Source organism: Pagrus pagrus, assembly GCF_965226575.1.
Source record: "Pagrus pagrus genome assembly, chromosome: 15".
NCBI classification, from domain to species: domain Eukaryota; kingdom Metazoa; phylum Chordata; class Actinopteri; order Spariformes; family Sparidae; genus Pagrus; species Pagrus pagrus.
In genome coordinates this window covers 6,578,368-6,598,527 of record NC_140199.1, presented here as the reverse complement: position 1 = coordinate 6,598,527, position 20,160 = coordinate 6,578,368, and the positions used below count along the sequence as shown (strand labels likewise).

The following is a 20,160-nucleotide window of genomic DNA, read 5'->3' as shown; positions in this document are numbered from 1 at the left end:
TTCAGCATACGGCAGAGGCATGAGACGAAAGACAAGACATATGCATATGCTTTTAAAAGGATAATAAGGTTGGCGTTATTTTCTCCTACATCCATTATCTGCCTCTTATGCCAGCAGGCTAAGTAAGAAAGTCTTGACATCCCTCTCCCCACTAACAGTTTCAAGCTCCTCCTGAAGGATCCAGACGTGTTACAAAGCCAGATGAGATATATTATCTCTCCAGCATGTCCTCGGTCTAACCCTGGGTCTCTTGCCAGTTGGACATGCCCAGAAAACTTCCAAAGGAAGGTGCCCAGGAGGGATCCTGAGGTATCAGATGTGTGAACCACTTCAGCTCTTTTCTTTTGACAAAAAGAAGCAGCGGTCCTGCTCTGAGCTCCCTGCGGATGTTTTAGCTCCTTCCCCTATCTCGACCCCCTTCTGAGGCCAGACCTGGAACAGAAGCTCAGCAGTGAGCCTCTGATGGCCAGGCCTTGACCCACGGGGCTCAGTCTGTCAAAGCGCAGTAAAACAAGCCACCACCTTGTGGACCCACCACCTGCAGCGATAAGCAACATTGGAAGTGATATTAGGCAGGCAACAGGCACTATTCTTTATTTTTCTTATTGCTAAATGCTAAATGAACTTATGCCAAAGCTTCATTTAACTTTTTTGATTGGATTTTGTGTCTTTGATTTACACCAGAGAAATCAGCATCCTCTTTTTGACCAAATGTGAAAATACAGCCTCATTACGCTGCAGTTCACGTCAGCACCTGTCTGTCCTAGCTGGGCACAATCTGTAATTTGCATCCTTTAGACAGTGACAATGAATGGCTGACTCACTCAGTGGCTGGTTATTTAATTGATTTGTTGACTGATTGGCTTGTCAAAAGACAGGCTGACTGGCTGATTCACTGATGGACCGGCTGTGACGACCGCTCTTATGAAACGCCTGACGGAGCAGAGATAAAACAAATTCGGATGGATTTCTTTTAAGAATGTTACGTAAGTTTCAGTCTTTCGGGACAAAACGATGACGCTGTTTTCGACTGGCTCATCAGCACTCCATAGGATTTAATTACGTAAGTGTGTGTGTTCTTGTACATGCTACAAAGTGAGGACCAGTAAACCTAGTGAGGACGCTTTTGGGAAGTGAGGACATTTTGTCAGGTCCTCAATTTTATAAAGCGGTTGAAGGTGGTTAAGACTTGCTTTTAGGGTTATGCTTGTGATTAGGTTTTCGTAAAGGTTATGGCTTGTGATTAAGGTTTAGGTATAGGAATGCATTATGTCAGCGCATTATGAAAAAGTATGAGTGTGTGTGTGTATATACAGTATGTCAGCATGAGTTCTGACAGACATCCACACACACAGTCAGTCACACAGAAAAGACAATGCCTGTTTGTTTGGTCATGACACATCTTTAGAAACTGGTGAAAATTCAGATTCACTGCAAAGCAAAAAGAAAAAGTTTGTTTTTTCCATACCGACAGGACTGACAAAGCTTTGAGGATCATGGACATGTCTTCATAAATGTAGGGAGGTTTGTTAAAAGACATCTGCTGGACACTTCAAAATGTGACTTCTTTATAGTTTTGACAACTATTAGTCTTACTTCTGTGACTCAAACGTAATCTTGAGAGGCACAAACTGTGACTACGTTTGAAGATGCAAAGATGAATGACAGGCTGTCTTTCTTTACTGTGTGTGGGATATTTCCCACAGTGCACTGGGTGTGTGATGTTCTCGCTTCAGTTTAGCATTCAGAGTCTGTGCACGTATTGAATATGAGTGTTTGTGACCAAGCCAGAATCTGTGCTTGTATGGACTCTGTCCTGTTTTCAAGACTGTGTGTAGGCTTTTTTCTGTTGATCTCAGTGTGTGTGTGTGTGTGTGTGTGTGTGTGTGTGTGTGTTAGTGTGTGTGTCTAGTTGTATGAAGCCTAACATGAATTATCCAGTCTTTCTCTCTTCTTCTGTAGTGGGAAATGATTGAAGGATCCTCTTGAGGTTTTCTGGACCAGAGCTGGTTTGGCCACATCAATTTCAAAACCTAGTGTGTGCCCATATGTGTGTGTATGTGTTTGTGTGTTTGTGTAAACAAGCAGTGGTATGAATGACCCTCCAAGTCCTCAGAGTACCGACCATATCACTTTTAGCACCCATACACACTCATGTTCACACACTTCGCTTGGCTAGCAGCATGTAGAGATGAGCTGCAATCCACATGCCCTGGCCTATGAGAAGGCAGCATCTGGGCACGCTCAGTGAGCAGCAGGAGATAACACACATCGAACTCCTCTGAAGGGCAGGAGAGAGAGTATTGATATTTGTGTGTGTGTGTGTCAGATTAGGTATTTCTTGATGCGAAACCTGAATTAGCAGCTACCAGATTAGCATGAGATGCTAACTCAAATAGATGTTTTACCTTTTCATGCCTGGGCATTATTTCTTTCTCTCTTTTTTCACTTTTTTTTTTGGCTGTGCTCCAAATAAGAAAAGAAAACATCACTGATCTCACACAAGCACACACACTATTGAGTGAGGAGGCTGTCGGTGGCATTTAGAGAGTGACAGAAGGTTGTAGAGGGATGAAGGGAGATTTAGAGGGATGAAGCAAGAGAGTGACGGAGAATATTCAATTATATAAAGGCTATATCAGCAAAAATGTGACCAAGGATGAAAAGAGTGCGTAAGAGCGAGAAGGGGTGAAAATGACACTTTACTATTGGATGACCACGTTATCAGTAAAATGCCTAACTGAGCATGGAAATAGAGAGACGAGGAGGGAAGGGAGTGTTCAAGTCAGGCATAGATACTGTAGAGAGGAAGGGTGAGGGAACATAGAAATATAAGGCAGGCAGGAGAGATAGGATAAGATCCTAAAGCACATTTGATTGACACTGCAATTGAATTTCAAAGGTTCTGGTTGCCGTTTTAAACAAAATTCTAGATGGTAACCTGACAAAGACGCACAAAAAATCTTGAAATAGTGGATTTTTGACTCTAAAAACACTCATAATAGGTCACAATGTGCCTTATGCTTCCTCCTTGGCTCACAGTCGGCCATGTTTGCTGAAAAAGGGAGTGTGGCTCTACCGTAGTCCCCTTTACACATCCTAGAAAAAATATGTCCGGTGATTTAAAAAGGGTTAATGGATTGGTTGTGCTGTACTGGTTTAACCCTGTCTCTGAGAAATTACAACATAATGCTGATCATATTTCCATTAATAGCTACTAAAGCATGACAGAGCTCTTTTTATGGTTGTGTTTCAGCCCTCAGAGCACCTGCTTAATGTCAGGGAAAGATCGTGGTCTTCGCTAAATATTGAAAAAGTCAACAGTGACTTGGAGCGTGGACACAAGGACGTGTTTACATAATTAACATTTAACAACACCATGACTTTTAAATGTTTTTGTTGCATGAGACTGAAGATTCAAACCCTCTCTGGTGTGCATGTCCTGATCTTTGCAGGCCGACCACCCTAACTGACCACTTCTCTACGAATAGTGGGATGCACATGCACACTTTCTATTCTGGCAAAAGTTGCCAGCTGTCACAATCAGCCAGCAGTTACGTTTCTCACCCAAGGTTGAGTTGTTAACTTGCATCAGCCTCAGTTTGAAAATGACCATTTGGTTTAGCTACAGCTAAATGTCAAACGGTCAGCTCACAGAGTGATGCAAGATGAGGCATTTTGTATCACGGCATGAGTCAGCACCGCTGATACGGGGGACTGTCAGACGATACCACAAAAGTTGAACATAGGACCCACGTCATGCCCACACATGTAGGAACATAAAATTAAAGGGAAAAGACCAAAGAGAGAGACCCAAGACTGCAATAAAAGAGCACAGAGAGAAAGAAAAATGGCTCCAGTCAGCCATCACAGACTGTGTGGGAGTGAAGGAGAGCTGCTTAAAGTAAAAAGTGATATAACTCAGGTAGAGAGTCTTGTTTTATAATTCATTACCAAGTGTGTGTGTGTGTGTGTGTGCCAAACCATAATAGTGGATGAGGCCGTTGCTCTCTGCACTGACCTTCGACTGTTCATTTATAGAAGATTTGATTTGTTCAAAGTGCTCACCCTGAATAGGAAGCATTCATTTTGAATTACATTAAACAAAGCTACCTGGCCTCTGAGGAAACTACAGTACCAACCCTATCAAAGTGTATTAATCTTCGTGTTAACCCATGCTAATGTATAGTAATTGCACAGCACACAGCCTGGATGTGGTTCGTGACTTGTGCTTAATGACTTAAATATCAGGCTGTCTTGTAAAATTATGCTTACAGCAGAAGGTCAGGACTCAAGAGTGTCAACAGCGGCACAAAATTTGTGGAAAGTGCCCGTGTCATGGTGAGATTTTTCGAGCTAAGGACAAGTGTTGAGTTTCCGTTTTTGGCAGACGATTTGCTGTTTTATTATCTGTTATGACAGTTTTGCCAAGGCTGATGCATTCATGCATTCAATCCCGAATGACATATTTCAGAAGAAGGTAATTTATCCATCACAGAAACAGAAGGGTGCATGAGAGAGAGCGTGTATCATTTCTTTGCTTCTGTTTTTCCACATTTTCCACAGCGCGTTTCTCTTTACGACCCACATACAATCAATTAAAATTGTGTCTGAATGTTTACTTTAAAAAACAATTAAGATGGAGGATCGTTCCTGCATGGAGCTTCTAAAGACAATACAAGAAACAAGCACACATTCAAATGCTCTGTAAGTTAGCCCTCTCTCACACCTTGGCAGGGAAAACAGATGCCATAGTCTCCGAAACACAGCTCATTTTAGGGTGCGGGTGGTTTGTTGTTTGTTTCTTTTGAGCATTTGAATGCATCACCGCCTCTCGGAAGGTTAATAGTATCAAGCCAGCTAATGACATGCGTGAAATCAATAAGAGATCAAGGCTTTTCGCTGAGATGTACCCAGTCAACGTGTTTGTTGGAACCAGCAGGTAGTCTCGTTTATTCATTCGACTCATTTGTAAATGGAGCAGAACGGCAGCCAACTGCACAGAGGAGTGTGCAGACTGCTAGTCTGTTTCTGTCTGTGTGTTTATTTCTTTCATCAAGTGAGAAAAGTTATTGAAATGTTAAAGTTGAAAATTGAAATTGAAAAGTTTCAGCTATTAAGCAGACACGTACACCTGTAGGTCAGAAGTTCAGAAATTGTATCTCAAATTGATTCTGGTTTTTAAAGTCTAAACAAGTATTTTGCTCAAGAACTTTTGCAGGCGAGAACTACGAGGGAATCAAACCTGGCAACCCTCGTCTTTAACTTCCCTTTCTCTTCTCGACAGGTGAGGATGACGACGACGACGAGTGCGGGGAGGAGAAGCTGCCATCGTGTTTCGACTACGTCATGCACTTCCTCACCGTCTTCTGGAAGGTTCTGTTCGCCTTCGTTCCGCCCACAGAGTACTGGAACGGCTGGGCCTGCTTTGTCGTCTCCATCTGTATGATCGGACTGCTCACCGCCGTCATTGGTACGATGTCAGCTGATAGAACCAGTTCTAACATAAATGATTCTGAGCAAGATAATTTCCAATAAATTCCTGTAAATTTGCATCATTTGACTACATAAAAATACTGTGATTTTACATATAATACACACAAATATTGTAACTGATTATCTTTGTTGTGATTTCACTATATATTACAGTCATTCAAAGACATTATTTGCAAAACTGTCGAAAAAAAAAAAAATACAGGTTAATAAAACTTTATATCAAAACATAAAAATAGTGGTTGAAGATAAGTTACATTTCTTTGGATTTGACTGGAATAAAGTGAGAAAAATACAACTTAGCTTGACTGAGTAACAGAAAAGATGTTCAAAGATGTTCAAAGATTTTTATAATCTTTCTTCCATATAATTACAGGGGACCTCGCCTCTCATTTTGGCTGCACAGTGGGCCTGAAAGACTCAGTCACAGCAGTAGTATTTGTTGCGTTGGGAACTTCTGTACCAGGTGAGTGTGTTTTCACTGTATGTTGATTTAACACTGCTGCTGTTTTAATTATCTTGAATATCCTGCTTCAGGGCCTTTTTTTTAACCAGCTTTAGTGAAAGACCTTTCTCTCTACACATTTGGCACTGAGCTTCATTAGGCCTCTATGAGCACAACACACCCCAAGGTCTTCATTTTAGGAATATATTTGCATTCATCAATGATCTCCTTCAGGGACTGCACCTCGACATTTTCAATGCCTTCCTTCTTTTTTCCTCCTCGATGTGTATACTGCAGAAAAAGAGACTTTTATAGAGCGCATCTCAGCTTTGGTGACTGTTTTATAAAGGCCTCATTAAAGTTCACTCATTTTTGAAATGCAGAAACTGGAAGAAATAACCAAAAAGTGTGGAGATATCTGGGAAGATAGTTTGGCACAACACAAACTTTTTGAAATGTTGAGTTTGTTAGACCACAAAGAGATGTATTGCCCCACCGTAGTCGAGAACTCAACTCATACAGGGGTTTTCATTGTAAAAAGATGTATATTTTTTTTACAATGGGCCTTCAGCCATTATTCATTACTTGAAAATGAGAGCAACAAATCCGGCATCATGACAATATTCAGAGGCGTGCTATGTTCTTTTATAAGCACTCGATTTTTAAGAGGCTCTCTGCATGACAGCTATATTTGCAGGAACAGCTGAAAATTAAATGATTCCAATTTTTGCAGATTAATTTGTTTCATTTGATGTGCAGTGGTTAAACATCCAAAGACAAATATGAGAAACAATACAAAGAAACAGCACAGCTCAGGTTTTCTTCCTCTGCTGTCATGTTGAGGGAGTATTTACCATCACTGACCCTCGAGCTCCCAGTCTCTCCAGTGTGTCTTTATACGCTGGAGTCCATTAGAGGAAACAGTGCAGTCTGCAGACAGCAGCATAGATCATCTGCTAAATGTGAGGAATGACCGACGACTGCAACGGCTGGCTAAATATGTTTTAACCTTGGCCTCGGACTCCTGCTTGTGCACACACACACACACACACACACACACACACACACACACACACACACACTCACACAGGACACAGATGTATAATGTGCAAACACATTAACAACCGTACAACTGTAATTACTTTGAGGAACAGACTCACACACTCATTCATCCTAATAATATCAAACATATTACAACTTTAAATTGTTTTACACACCTACCCATACACACACACACACACACACACACACACACACATGCACACACGCACATACCTGTACAGGGATGTGTTATTAGCATAGGGCTATTTGTCATGTCAGGCGCAGGTGGTCTCTGTCACCCAATTCAGGGAGCTCAGGGATAAAAGTGATGTATTATATACTGTTTCACACACACACACACACATACACATACACATACAAGCACACAAAAATACAAACATATTTGTACACATACAGGAAATATAACAAAACAAAAATGCATCCTAACAAACCGTTCAATTTATGGACAAGCACACATACAGCGGCTTGAAACAAAAGCACACACACAAACACCCGATGTGAAGAGCTGGAAACAAAGTGGTTCAGCCTTTCTGGGGCTCTCAGCCTTATTAACAGAACCTACCCCAGCCCACACACACACACACACACAAAGACACACTCACATACACACACGCACACACACACACTTACAAAGAAACAGACCTCAGGTTTTGTGGCTATTATAGTTAATAAAACCCATCCTGTGCTGTAGTTCCATGATGATTAACCTCGTTTATCACAGTTAGGCAGGCTAACACAAACACACACACACACACACACACACACACACACACACACACACAGAGGGAGATAGGAAGAAACCAGCAGGAGTGTTGCTGTTTAAAGAGAGAAGCGTATTTGTTTGGGTAAAACCTCGGAGCCTCATCAATATAAGACTGTCAAGTATATTTAAAGTATACTGCAGATCATTTTTAATGTTGGCCTCAGGAAGTCTATAAAACTGTGCAATAAATGTAAGGTCTCTGCAATACAGCATCTAAAGAGCATTTATTGTTATGTTTTTAACAATGTGAAATACTTAATCTTGTATATGAAGACTGACTTTATGTAAAGCAGAAACAGAAACAAACTGATTAGTCATTTCACAGAAGACTAATTGACACCAAATTGTTATTGTTCAGTGCTATTTATTAGGGGAAAAAATGCCAAAAGAGCTGTGAATGAATAACGAGCCTCCATGTTCTTCTGTTTCCATCAGATAAATGGCATTGTGATAACACCAGGTTTGCCAAAGTAACGCACGAGAAATCACCGTAGCTACTATATAGACGCCATGTTGAAAATGTCCGGTTTCAAGAGACCTGATGACGGATGAGGGTCTTGAAGGGTTGTGCCATTTCAAAGAGGGAGATTTCAACCACCACCTCTTGTAACTCTGTTCTGAGGGGCACTTCTTATCTAATCTCCCAAGAAGATGATTTGTAGCTATTTTTGTAACCCCTTGACATACAGTACATATCTGCTCAGATTATACCGACCAACGATTTGATCCGTGACAAGGTATCACAAGCACTAAGGACCTGTTTTCCTTGAACTTCCCTGTGGATACTCACGGTCCCAAGAGGATGCATCCCTGATCTTTCCTCGCTCGCCACCAGCCTGAAATTATCTCCTCGTGCAGAAAAACTGCCTTGGGCACGTCAATGCTCCCCTATGAGTCCTTCCATTTTGAGAGGGAAGAAGGAAAAAAAAAAAGGGAGGAGAAGAGCGAGGAAGGAGAGCTGGAGCGAGAGGATATTGAGAGGATGCATGAGGTAGAGAGACGAAACAGAGATGGAGACACTGGTTGATTGACAAGAGAGGCAGAGGGAAAGGGCAGAAAACTCTCCAGGGAGGCATACTCTCACAGAAGGAGCTGCAGGGTTGAACCTTAGACACACATACATGCCGCTACTGAACATGCAAGCACCCACGCACTCACCCACTCAATCAGGCACACAAGCACTCAAAGACCAATTGATGCACACACGCATACAGTACACAACCCACCCAGCTGGTGGAAGCATGGCAACAGATTGGACCCAGGTGGCGTCGTTCAATAGCACACACAGACAGTTTACATGAACACACACGCAGGCAGACGGGCACACAAATATAGCCTCGGTGCACACACACATTTAAGCCCAGCAGGTCTGTCCTTGAAGCTTTAAGGTGTAAGGGGAGATTTATCTTTGCCGGACTCTTTCTTTGGCCCGTTGCCTCTCCCCTCCTCGGTCCTCTTCTCCTCTTCTGGTCCGGCCATCATCCTCTTGTCCTCCGCCAGTTTGGCTACAACTTCCAGAAAGCACTCGCTCCTCTTTTTTCCCTGTTCCTCCTTTACTTCGTTGCTTTTTCGCTCCGTTTTTATCCCCTCTCCATGTATCTGACAGATTAAAGAAAGAGGACATGAATCAACAACAAAGAGAAGATGTCCAGAAAATTAGCAAGAGAAAGGAGTGCTAACTGACCATTTGGCTTTTTGCTAAGCCTTTGTGCTCTCAGGGAAGAGCCTATTGTTGAGATTTGGCAAGGTATTCACCGCTCCTTTCAGTTTGGCGAGGAAGATTGTGCCTCTGGGGCTGCTGTAGTTTGGCAAGCGTGAAACCAGGGGGAAATTTTGGGACTAAGCAGCGCAACGCTGATTAGTTGTCAGGCCAAGATTTGTTTGCCCCTGCAAACTGAGATTCAGCCTTGTAAATTATTGATCTTGGACCAAATCCGGCCTGTTCTGGCTGCCAGCGACAAAAGGCTGTAACAGGATTAAAGATTTGGTTTCTAATTTAAGGCTCCTTGTCGAAATGAAGAAAAAAGGATTTGCACAGTGTTCTGTATTAATAACTATAAGTGTTCGGCGTTTATCAAGAGCGTCCTTCTCTGTCGCCTTGAACAACTGCATGTCGAGGTCGAGTTAAACTCCAAATGTAAATCTGTTTGTACAGAGCAGAACGTTCAGTCAGTGACATTTAATTCACACTGAATAGCGAATTTGTGTTATTAATGCCAATGCACTGTGGCTCTGCGAAGGCCTCATCTTTCTAAAACCTTGACTTTTTTAAATTATAGTGGCTGAAGGGGAAACCAGGTTCACGAACATTTTCTTTCTCCTACCTTCAGCTAAGTGGCGAGGACATGTGTACAATTAAAACCTGGCATGATGGCGGCACTAGACAAAGGGTCACAGCTTCACTAGAATATTCTCTTAGTGGTGTGATTGTCTATACTGTATTGCATGCCAACCTAGATGTTTAACGTAGTGATGCATGTCCTATTTAAGCGCTATGGAGGAATTTACTTCCTTTTCAAACTGCAGTCATGTTGCTCCAATGGTGAACCCTTGTTGTCACCCTTCTGCAAGTTTTTCAAAAGTCTCTACAGCTTTGCAAACTGTTTGCTGGTTTGTTTACAATGCTGTATACATGTCCAGAGAATGCGCCTAAACAAGAACATTACCGGTATATCTCAAAGGTCCCAAGTGGCCTAATTAGGAATATCCAGACAGAATATGCTGTTTGCATGACCTGTATTAAATTCTGAATATCGTCATATTCAGAACAATGGCATGTACACATAGGCATGGTTACAAACATACTAGCAATACCGAAACATTTTAGTTTGCCCAAAACAAAAATGTAAAACATGGTTGCAGACGTAGTCCAACCTTGTTTACTTTTAATGTCGTAGAGCTGCCGAAATCACTGAAACAATTCCCTTTACGTCTCTCTGTTAGAAATTGAATTCAGGGACTTGTGTTTGTAGACGACCTCATGGTATCTTACTAGAAAAAAGTCAGCAACACTGCTGCGGTTGGAGAGTTTGGTTTCCGCCATAATTACAGTATAACAAGGCACTTTTCATGAGCATCCAGTAAATCCAGCATGTTTTAACATAAGAGCCTTAATTTGATCTGCCTTCCTCCCTTTCTCTCTCCACCCAGATACCTTTGCCAGTAAGGTAGCTGCTATCCAGGATCAGTATGCAGACGCATCCATTGGTAATGTCACAGGCTCCAACGCTGTCAATGTTTTCCTGGGCATCGGGGTGAGTTCAACTCATTTAAAGATTAACTAACTGATTCACTGCTCTCGTTAATGCAGTGGCTCTTGTCATGTTACAATTGTTACAATTGAGATGTTATTTTATGAGTCACTGCAAGTTATTCACTTTGATTCTGCTGATGTCTGACAGGTGGCGTGGTCCATCGCCGCCATCTACCACAACAGCAACGGAAACGAGTTCAAGGTTGATCCGGGTCCACTGGCCTTCTCCGTCACGCTCTTCACCATCTTTGCCTTTATCTCCGTCGGCACGCTGATGTACCGACGGCGACCAGAGATCGGTGGAGAGTTGGGCGGGCCCCGGACTGCAAAGGTCCTGACCACCATGCTGTTCGTCAGCCTGTGGCTCCTCTACATCCTCTTCTCCTCACTGGAGGCCTACTGCCACATCCAGGGCTTCTAAGATAATGGAAGATGATGAAGGGTGAAGGAGAACATGGAAGGAAGAAACCAAGGGGAGGTGGATGAATGGATGGATTTGGAAATTAAGGCTGTCTCACTGATCTATCACCCCCTCCCTTTACGCAATAGATTGAATGACGGATGAATGGATGGATGTACAGATGAAGTAATGAAGGACACATTGAAGCATCTAAAAACAGAATGGAAGGTACGGATGCATGGAAGGACAACGACTTACAGGAAAATCATAGGAGCAGGAGAAAGAGCTCAGGAGACGGAGAAAGGAATAAACTAAGGAATACATTTTTTTGTCTCGATCTATAATCCAAACCAATCAAGTTGTCTTAAACCCATCCCCATTTTAAAATCACCAAACTAATCCCCATATGTGTCCCAGCTGGTTCGACCATACAGCAATCAAAATGAGTTTTAACAAGAGGAGGACACCACACCATCACAGCTCCTAGGACATGTGGCTTCAACAAAAGTTGGCGAACGACTACACTAACAGGCATGAGTGAGATAGATAAAGACAGAATAACTGTATCGGTATGTAGATGCATGGCCAGACGATACTGAAAACACAATCAGAAGAAACCGGATATATTGCCACAAACGTTTAACGACAACAAACTGTGCGTGTGCTGGTGTGTGACTGTGTGTTTCTGTGCTTGTGTGTTGTGGGAAGATGGTCAAGTACTGTGAAAAAAAAAACCGCCTCTCGTGTTGCTGGAATATGCTTTCGTATTCGAGGTCTTTTTTGACTCACACTCTCCCAGCCTGTAGAAAAGCTGACTCTTTTTGTCGGAGGGTACGTTCAATGAAGCAAAATGTTTCGAACGCCACTGAGGTTAGAAATGTAAATACAAAGAGCTGAACGTACATTACAGCTCCACTCTTTTCCTTCTGAATGTCTCGGTTACGCCATGCGCTCCTGATCGGGCCCTCTCTCTCTCTGTTGCTTTATACTGTAGATGTAAATGATTTAAGGTCTAATTTGAATCAAGAAGGGGTTAGTGTTGCTTTTACCTTTAATAAGGCCGCGTCTGAGAAGACGAAATGGCCACTCTACCGTTTAAAACTGTTAGAGAAACTATTATCATTGCAGAAATATTTAGGTTAATCTTACGTGTGTTTTCGGTTTTTTTTTTCGTTTTTTTAACTGTGGAATTCTGTTACCTGGTTTTCCACCAATGAGATTGCCACGATCGTGCATCTGTCGTAACATTGCAATAGACTTTGAAAAAGTTAGGTACCGCCCTCTGTGAAACCTCATAGGCTGCCTGTTTTCCTAACCGCCTCTGTAATCGTTTAACTCACTTTGATGCCGCTTTCCCATTGGTTCACTCAACAGCTCCTGTCATTATCCCCGTGTGTCTTAAGCACCTCCCCCCTGGCTGGTCAGTGGACCAATCAAAATCCTCAAGGGCTTTGTAAGAAACAACCACTAATCCCTAACCCTGACCCTGGATTTATAACTCTTCACACGCGTTGGTGTTTAGGGGGCTAGTTCACATCGATTTGTGTTCCTTAAACTCAGTTGCTGCAGTGTGACGAAACAAGGACACCATTACACTTTCATTAAGTGCAGACATTCCCAACCCAAGTCTCCAGAATTAGCTAAATATTGGAAAAGTCAGTCAGACGAGTCTTTAACCTTTCCGTAGTCTTTCCCAGTTGATTACAAAGACTGCCGATGAACTGCAGTCAGCCTTATTCCAAATTAAACCAGTAATTCCCCCTGCCACCTCCACTCATTGCTTCTTAAATATACAACCCTTCAGGCATGTGGATCATGAAGGTCTTAACCTTAAGTAAGTAGTGAACATCTGACTTATGGTAGCCCTGTAGGGACATAAAGCATAGAGTGCATCTAATCTCAGAATCAGCCAGACTCTGTTTAACAAGCTCATAGAGGTTTAGAGACGTTGAACCCTGTATCACAAAGTGAGTTCAGCTTAGTCAGGATCTCTTTGGGTTAAACTGGTGATTCTGAATAAGCAAAGTAGGTCTGTTTATTAATTTTAATATAAGATTAATTACTTTTATTTAGGATTGTTACAGGATTGGGTTTGTAAAAGGATTTAGTGGCAGACTGCTGATTGTTGAAAGCTACGTGGCCAACTCGTACATCCGTCCCATTCGCGATATCTCAAGAGCGTCATGAGGGAATGTCTTTAAATTTGGTACAAATGTCCACTACGACTTAAGGATAAACTGACTTAATTTGGAAGCCAAAGGTCAGAGGTCAATGTCGCTGCGACCTCGCAAAGCACATTTTCGGCCATACAATTGCACAGAAATATCGAACAGGATGAAATGATGAAGTTATAACATTTGATATCCAAAATCTCAGAGGTTAAATGCACTGTGACGTCATAATATCCTGCTTAAAATGTTCTTCCCATTATTCAACACCATAGCTCAGGAATAGCAACTTGACTGGTGCACGGAGGGATAGAAACCACAAATTCAAGTTTAATCAAAAAGACAGATGTTAAAGAAAAGTCATGAAAGGCAAAGTAATCCTACTGATGCAGACATGTAATCTCACTTTATGATACAGGCAAAATTAGGATCTGCAATGAAGTTACCTGTGACCTGTTTTTTAGTATCACACATTGTCCCAGCCCTCTTGTAACTGAATTTTGAGCTTGAATTTCAGCAGAAGTCTGTGTGAGTGATAGGATACGAGTCTGGCTCGATTAATTTGTTTTTTTATCTAGAGAATTTGTGGTGATGGCTTAACTGGGGGTTTTGAAAACACTAGGTGAGACGTACTGTTATTTGAAAACCCCTTGCAAGACCTGGGCTAGCTAGTAATTAACTGATTTCAGAACACTATCAGAATACTAAACATTAAATGAGAGCCACATAAAACTGCAAAAGCAACAACTGACAAACCGACCTTATCAGACACTAACTGGCTGGGAATCTTCCCTCATGTCACAGACAAGAAATACATTGTGGAAATATTTCTATGTGTATTTCTGTCCTAAAGTAGCCCTGAAATTCGCATAGAACAATGATCTTCGAGCCGAACTTGATTGTCAGAGAGGTTTACACTTGAGACTGTTAACTATTTTACTCGTTCAGCAGAAACCACGAGAGATCTCAACGTTCACTAAACTTACTGTATACGTAAGGCATTCGAAAAAGTCCGTAGTTTGTTGAATGGCACTACACTATATGCATCTGAATTGGCCAGAACTTTCCTGCTGATGTTGTGTTTTTTTTACTTGATGTATAATATAATAAGTAGTATTTTAAACGTCATCTGTAAAGTAGGTAGTCTGGGCTAGATGTAATCCATTTAAAACTTGGCAAAAGTCTTGTCACAGACAGCTTTCAACCCCTGTGAGAGAGTAGAGCTGAGCAGAGCCCTGGATTGGATGAGTTTGGCAAATCCACAGTATCTTAAAATAATCTATATAAAGGCTCCAGGTTGTTTTATTTTGGGATATATTACTGATTCTGGAGAACCACTGCAGCATGACTGAAAAAAAATGCAGGAGGTGATGCAACACAGAGGTCAGGTAACATGGCTTGCATACTGAAATCCAGCCAAATTCACATTTCACATGCAGACTTTTGTTATTTGCAGCTTCAGCGTTGCACAGTTTGGGAACAACATTTTTACAAACATTCAATTACCTTTTTCACCGTCAAAATGAAGATGAGATTTCGCTTGTTTTTGCCAAACTCTGCCCCATGTGAGGCTCTCCATTAGAGTAGCTGTTCTCTTGTGAAGGCCTTGGAGTGGCAGTTTACCCCTGTTTTGCCAAAGGGAAATCTTTCTATCAAAAACTTAATACTTACAGTTCGACCTGTAAAGGGTTTTCTAACCAATGGATCTTTCTTAAAACACCAAATATTATTCATGTTTCATTAACACTCTGAAAAGAGACAAAAAATGCCTTGATGTTGTTTTAACCTAACCAGAAATCTTTCTATTTAAATTTGTATGCATTTGTCTCTTCACTGGCAAGGAGCTAAAGGTTTATACACTGTAAAAAAGTTAAACGCGAGCTTGCGCAAAGAAATAACGTTGTCGGAGCTGTTTGCATCGCTTTTTGAGTAACTTCAACAGGGTATGAATTATCGTAGAGATCGCTAAATCATGTTGGATTTACTTAAAATGTGGCTTAAAGCTTGCAGTGATGTAGTTGTTTGCCTCAAATTAGTTTGCTGCCAGAAGCTAACACATTTCATCGATAGGAAGCTAGTTCTTTTTGCTACACCGGCTTTATTGCACCGCTTCTCTTCAGTGTATCTACCTTGACTTTAAAGCTAGTCCGACGTGAAGGGAGCGACAGGGTTCGGACCAAGGTGGGAAGTTAAACCAACTTCTCCGGGCAAGGAACAGGAATAATAGCACTTGAATTTAGCTTCCTGCTTTGGTTGGACTTTTGAGGTTCGAAGGGTCAAAGGTTAGCCAGGCCACCGCTGTAAATACAACACTAAGAGCAAGCAAGGAGTAGAAAAACGAGCTATAGACTGCAGTAGATTTTCTTTTTATTCTTCTGTTGGGGTTTCAAGAAGTGGTTTTAAGTGAAGGAAAAGCATTGCACTGGTTCTTGTCGCTTATGTGAAACGCCTACTACGTTGCTTCTGATGTAAACAACACCAACAGATTTTGTTTTTTGGACTCTGATGTACACAATGATAATGTTGTACCTGATGTGGAAAAAAAAATTATGTCGAATCAGTTGTGAACCGTTAACGATGTTGCTTCTGATGTAAAGATTGATGATGCGTTTTTTCGTTGCCTCGTTCACTTCTCGACTGACCGTCCGTCTGTCTGTCCGACAGACCGAAGGATAAATGAATGCGACACCAAACAGACTGACAAGCAAACGAACGGGAAAAAAAGGAAGGACAAACACCCCCGCTGGTACAAGCCGAGCGACGTCACGCTGAGACGTTGCTACAGTGATTAAATGTACTGCTGGAAAAAAAAAAAAAAAAACATTACCAGAGCTATTCTTTACCCTTAAAGTAACATTTAACGATGTAGGAGGATGATGTTCAAGAGAGGAAGGAGGCGGAGGAGGAGGAAGATGAACATTAAAGAAAAAAAAACATGAAGTTACAGCCATACCTTGATTTCTGGGTCAGTGAGATTGAAATGGACTTCTCCTGCCCAGCATGTGTATTGTTATGGTGTCTATCTGTCCCCTCTGTGTCTCTTCCCCACCTTTCTTTCTGCTGCCAACGCAACCGAAACAGGCAGCGAACCCTTTTGTTCTCTCTTTTTCTTCCCCTTTCTTTCCCAAATGACCCTTTTTACCCTCCGTCTCCCTATGCCATGTTTTCCATATTTTGGAATGTCAATGTGCTACTTGTTGACACTGTGCATGAATGATAACATGTCTGTATATAGTTATAGAGAAATCGTATCCCATTCCCCTGGTGTTGACAAAATAATGGTTTGAATGTTGTACAGATTCAGGTTTTTCTGTTCATCTTTTATTCTGTTCAGTTACTATTTTTTTCTTTTTTTTTTTTTTATGTACGTAGAGCTTAAAAAAACTATGTTTTTAATTTAAACGAAGGCGACGACGTCTTGTTTTTTGGAGTAATTGCACATGATTAATTAATGAAGGGGTTTTTTTTTTTGGTTTAAAAAGGCAATATCTGCTGTTATTGAATGAAAGATGAGATCTTAAAGGAGTTATGTATCTTAAATAAATAATCTATACGGGAGTTGCATGGGTTATTTGTACAAAAAAAAAAAAAAAGACACTGCTTGCTACTTCTAATACCATGGCTGTATTCTCTGACAGAGGGCGAGGAATACTGTATGTACATCTAAAGGTTATTTTGTCATTAAAGAAATAATAATAATAATAATAATATTGTGTATATACTGTACAGTGTTATAAGTGAGGTGGACTGTATGGCCATCACGCTAACCGTAGAGAATTAATTCTACATATTTATTTAAAGGAAACACTCACTACACTCAAGAATGACATATATTGCCTTTTTTGGAGAAGTTGTAGTTTGCTTCAAGCTTGTTTCTCTATCTCTGCCTCGCTCTCTCGCTCTTCACGCTCATCCTCTCTCTTCTTCTATGGCTGGTTTATTTGATCCGTCTCTTTTTTTTCCTCCCATATCTCTCCCTGTCGTGTTTTATTTTTTTCTACTCGAGGGGCGTTTCAGATGGGCTTTCTGTCAATCTTTCACCGTTGATTCTGACTCAGACAGTGTCACTTTAGTCTGTCTGGTGTTTGTCTGTCTGATTATCCCACTGACTCAACAGTATCTCCATATCTGCTGTTTTCTCTCCGTCTCCTTGCAGTACATGTATATCCATCTATATTTAAGTACAATATATCTGCCGACGTCTCCGTCTGTCTCTCAAAAGGACCATTTGTCACCATCTGTCTGATTCAAAACGTCTTATATTCTTCGTGTGTTTTTTAAATCCCTCTCTTTTCATCTTTCTTTCCTTTAATCCGCCATCTTTCTCCACCTCCACACTTCCTTCCCTCTTTTCTCTGTTCTTCTCTTCGCTCTCACAGGGTGTAGTCGGGAATTTTCATGTTTGTCAAATTTTGATTTGGTGTGTTTTTTTTTTTTTACATGGAATAATAACCGCAACAGTTACGATGTTGGTAATAATGAAGATAATTTTTCTCTCTCTATGTTTCGGTTTATCTCTTTCTTTTTTTTCTTTCTTTCTTTTTGCCGCTGTCCTCTGTGTGTGCGTGCGAGTGTTAATTTTCATTTGTTTTCTATTAATTTTTTGTTGAACACCAACTGATAGGAGGAAAGATGTTGTATGTGTGTTGCCACTAACTGTGACTGCTCTCCATGGTACTTCTGATAAAAACCAATAAAATAAAGTTTGGGATACCCTGTTTCAGAGACCCTGCGAGTCCACTGCCTTTCTAGTGTGAGTGTGTGTGTATGTGTGTGTGTGTTACATCCAATGTGGATTGAAAATATTTTATATAAGAGCTTAATTATTATGCAAATGTGCATTGCAGTTTAAATGTTAGTGCAAGTAAATGTGATTGCAACTCGCTCTAACAAAACCATCCATTTTCCGTTATGTGTTCAGACCGTCGATGATGAAAATGACATTTCAGTGAATGGACGACATCTCATTAACTGTCATCTGACTGATTCTGTCATTGTGTCGGAGATAAAAAGCGACGGCTGCATCGCCGCTGATTATATTGTTCTGGAAAATAATAATGTGCATTGTCACCGTTTACGCTGCTGCTGCTTTTTTTAAACATACAGTACGTCCACTAATCTTTCTCTGTCCGAGGAAATTAAAAGCGATAAATTATTAACATGTATTAAAACAAAAGCTCCTTTTAACCTTCCAAAGGATAAAACATGAGAGAGAATTAAATGTTTGACTAATGGACTAATTAAATCTGCTGTCTGTATCGGAGCGGGTTTATATAAAGTGAACGGAGTCCAATGAAGTTCTCGTCTTCAACACACTTATAGCTTTAAATTTGAGCAGCACCTTTTGTTTGTGTTAACTAAACACTTATTTGTAGTGTTAAAGAGTGAAGGACTGGTCGGTTAAAGTGTATTTGCAATTTTACTCTCCATGTTGTGTTTTACAACAGTAAGGTAAAGGGATGTAACGACCTGCTGTCTTTGTTAGTTTTTGTTATGCGTGTGTGTGTGTGTGTGTGTGTGTGTGTGTGTGTGTGACAGAAACACTGCAGATGGTGTGTTTCTATAAGTTGAGGACAAAATATCTGGATGCATTACACTAAAAGAACATGGTTACTGTGATATTGAGTCATGTACCAGCAGTGATGGAATGTAACTAAGTACATTTACTCAAGCACTTCACTAAAGTACAGTTTTGAGGTACTTGTACTTTACTTGAGTATTTTCTGCTACTTTATACTCCCACTCCACTACATTCTGGAGATAAATATTGTACTTTTCACTTTGCAGATTGCATGCTGCATCATGCATACAGTACATTTAAATACGTGTATAATTTACTTTTACTCTTAATAATGTACTACTTAATTGCCTGAAGATTACTTAAAAGAACTTAAGTTAATTTAATATCAGATACTTTTACTCAAGAATTACTTTTGTACGATGGCAATGGGGGTCAAAACAATAACGTTGAAAATACAATATAACAAAATGTTGTGTTTTGTGAAATGTTGTTTTGCTTTGACCCTCAAGGCCACCGTAATTTTGGCTACTTTTTACAACAATGCTAACCAGTTATGAACACAATGGAGTGGACGTGCTGCAAGAGTCTTTCAAAAACAGTGAACACTGAAGTATTTGTGAAAAATTGAAATGCCTTTATTTCACATGGGAGCAGAGGGATATCTCTCTTCCCTCTCCATTCTCTCTTCCTTGTTTTTGATCAATAGGCTTGCACATTGACAGGGAGCCACCGTCCCACTAAACTCATTAGTGCAATGCAATCTAGGTGTGTTAGCTACTGCTGACAGTGACCCTGATGAAGACCTATGTTGGCCACAACGCACTGGTCATTTTAATAGATATTGCCATGTGTGGATGGATCGTTTTTGGATTATATTTCAGCCAAGCAATGAGTCCTTCACGAGATGGAACTGATACTTAATAGACAGATTTATGCATTAGGCCTTTACCTGACTCACAAAAGTGGCTTCAAACTTGGGCCCAAATATCTTAAGTAAAAATGGTCCTGTGGAGCTGTACGTCCAGTATTCAATCACATTTCATCACTTTGGCTTC

The 20,160-nt window shown here is 40.9% G+C and overlaps 1 protein-coding gene across 2 annotated transcripts in view; it reads left to right on the top strand.

Moving 5' to 3' along the window:
* LOC311270807 (sodium/calcium exchanger 1-like) overlaps positions 1 to 18,311 on the top strand; it is a 140,159-nt gene extending 121,848 nt beyond the window's left edge. For both annotated transcript variants that reach the window (XM_084375975.1, XM_084375976.1), the window contains exons 8-11: positions 5,288 to 5,473; positions 5,870 to 5,959; positions 10,914 to 11,017; positions 11,165 to 18,311. In XM_084375975.1, the coding sequence (XP_084232101.1) occupies positions 5,288 to 5,473; positions 5,870 to 5,959; positions 10,914 to 11,017; positions 11,165 to 11,437 (653 nt within the window). In that variant the 3' untranslated portion in view covers positions 11,438 to 18,311. The remainder of the gene's footprint in view (positions 1 to 5,287; positions 5,474 to 5,869; positions 5,960 to 10,913; positions 11,018 to 11,164) is intronic.
* The last annotated feature ends 1,849 nt before the right edge of the window (positions 18,312 to 20,160 follow it).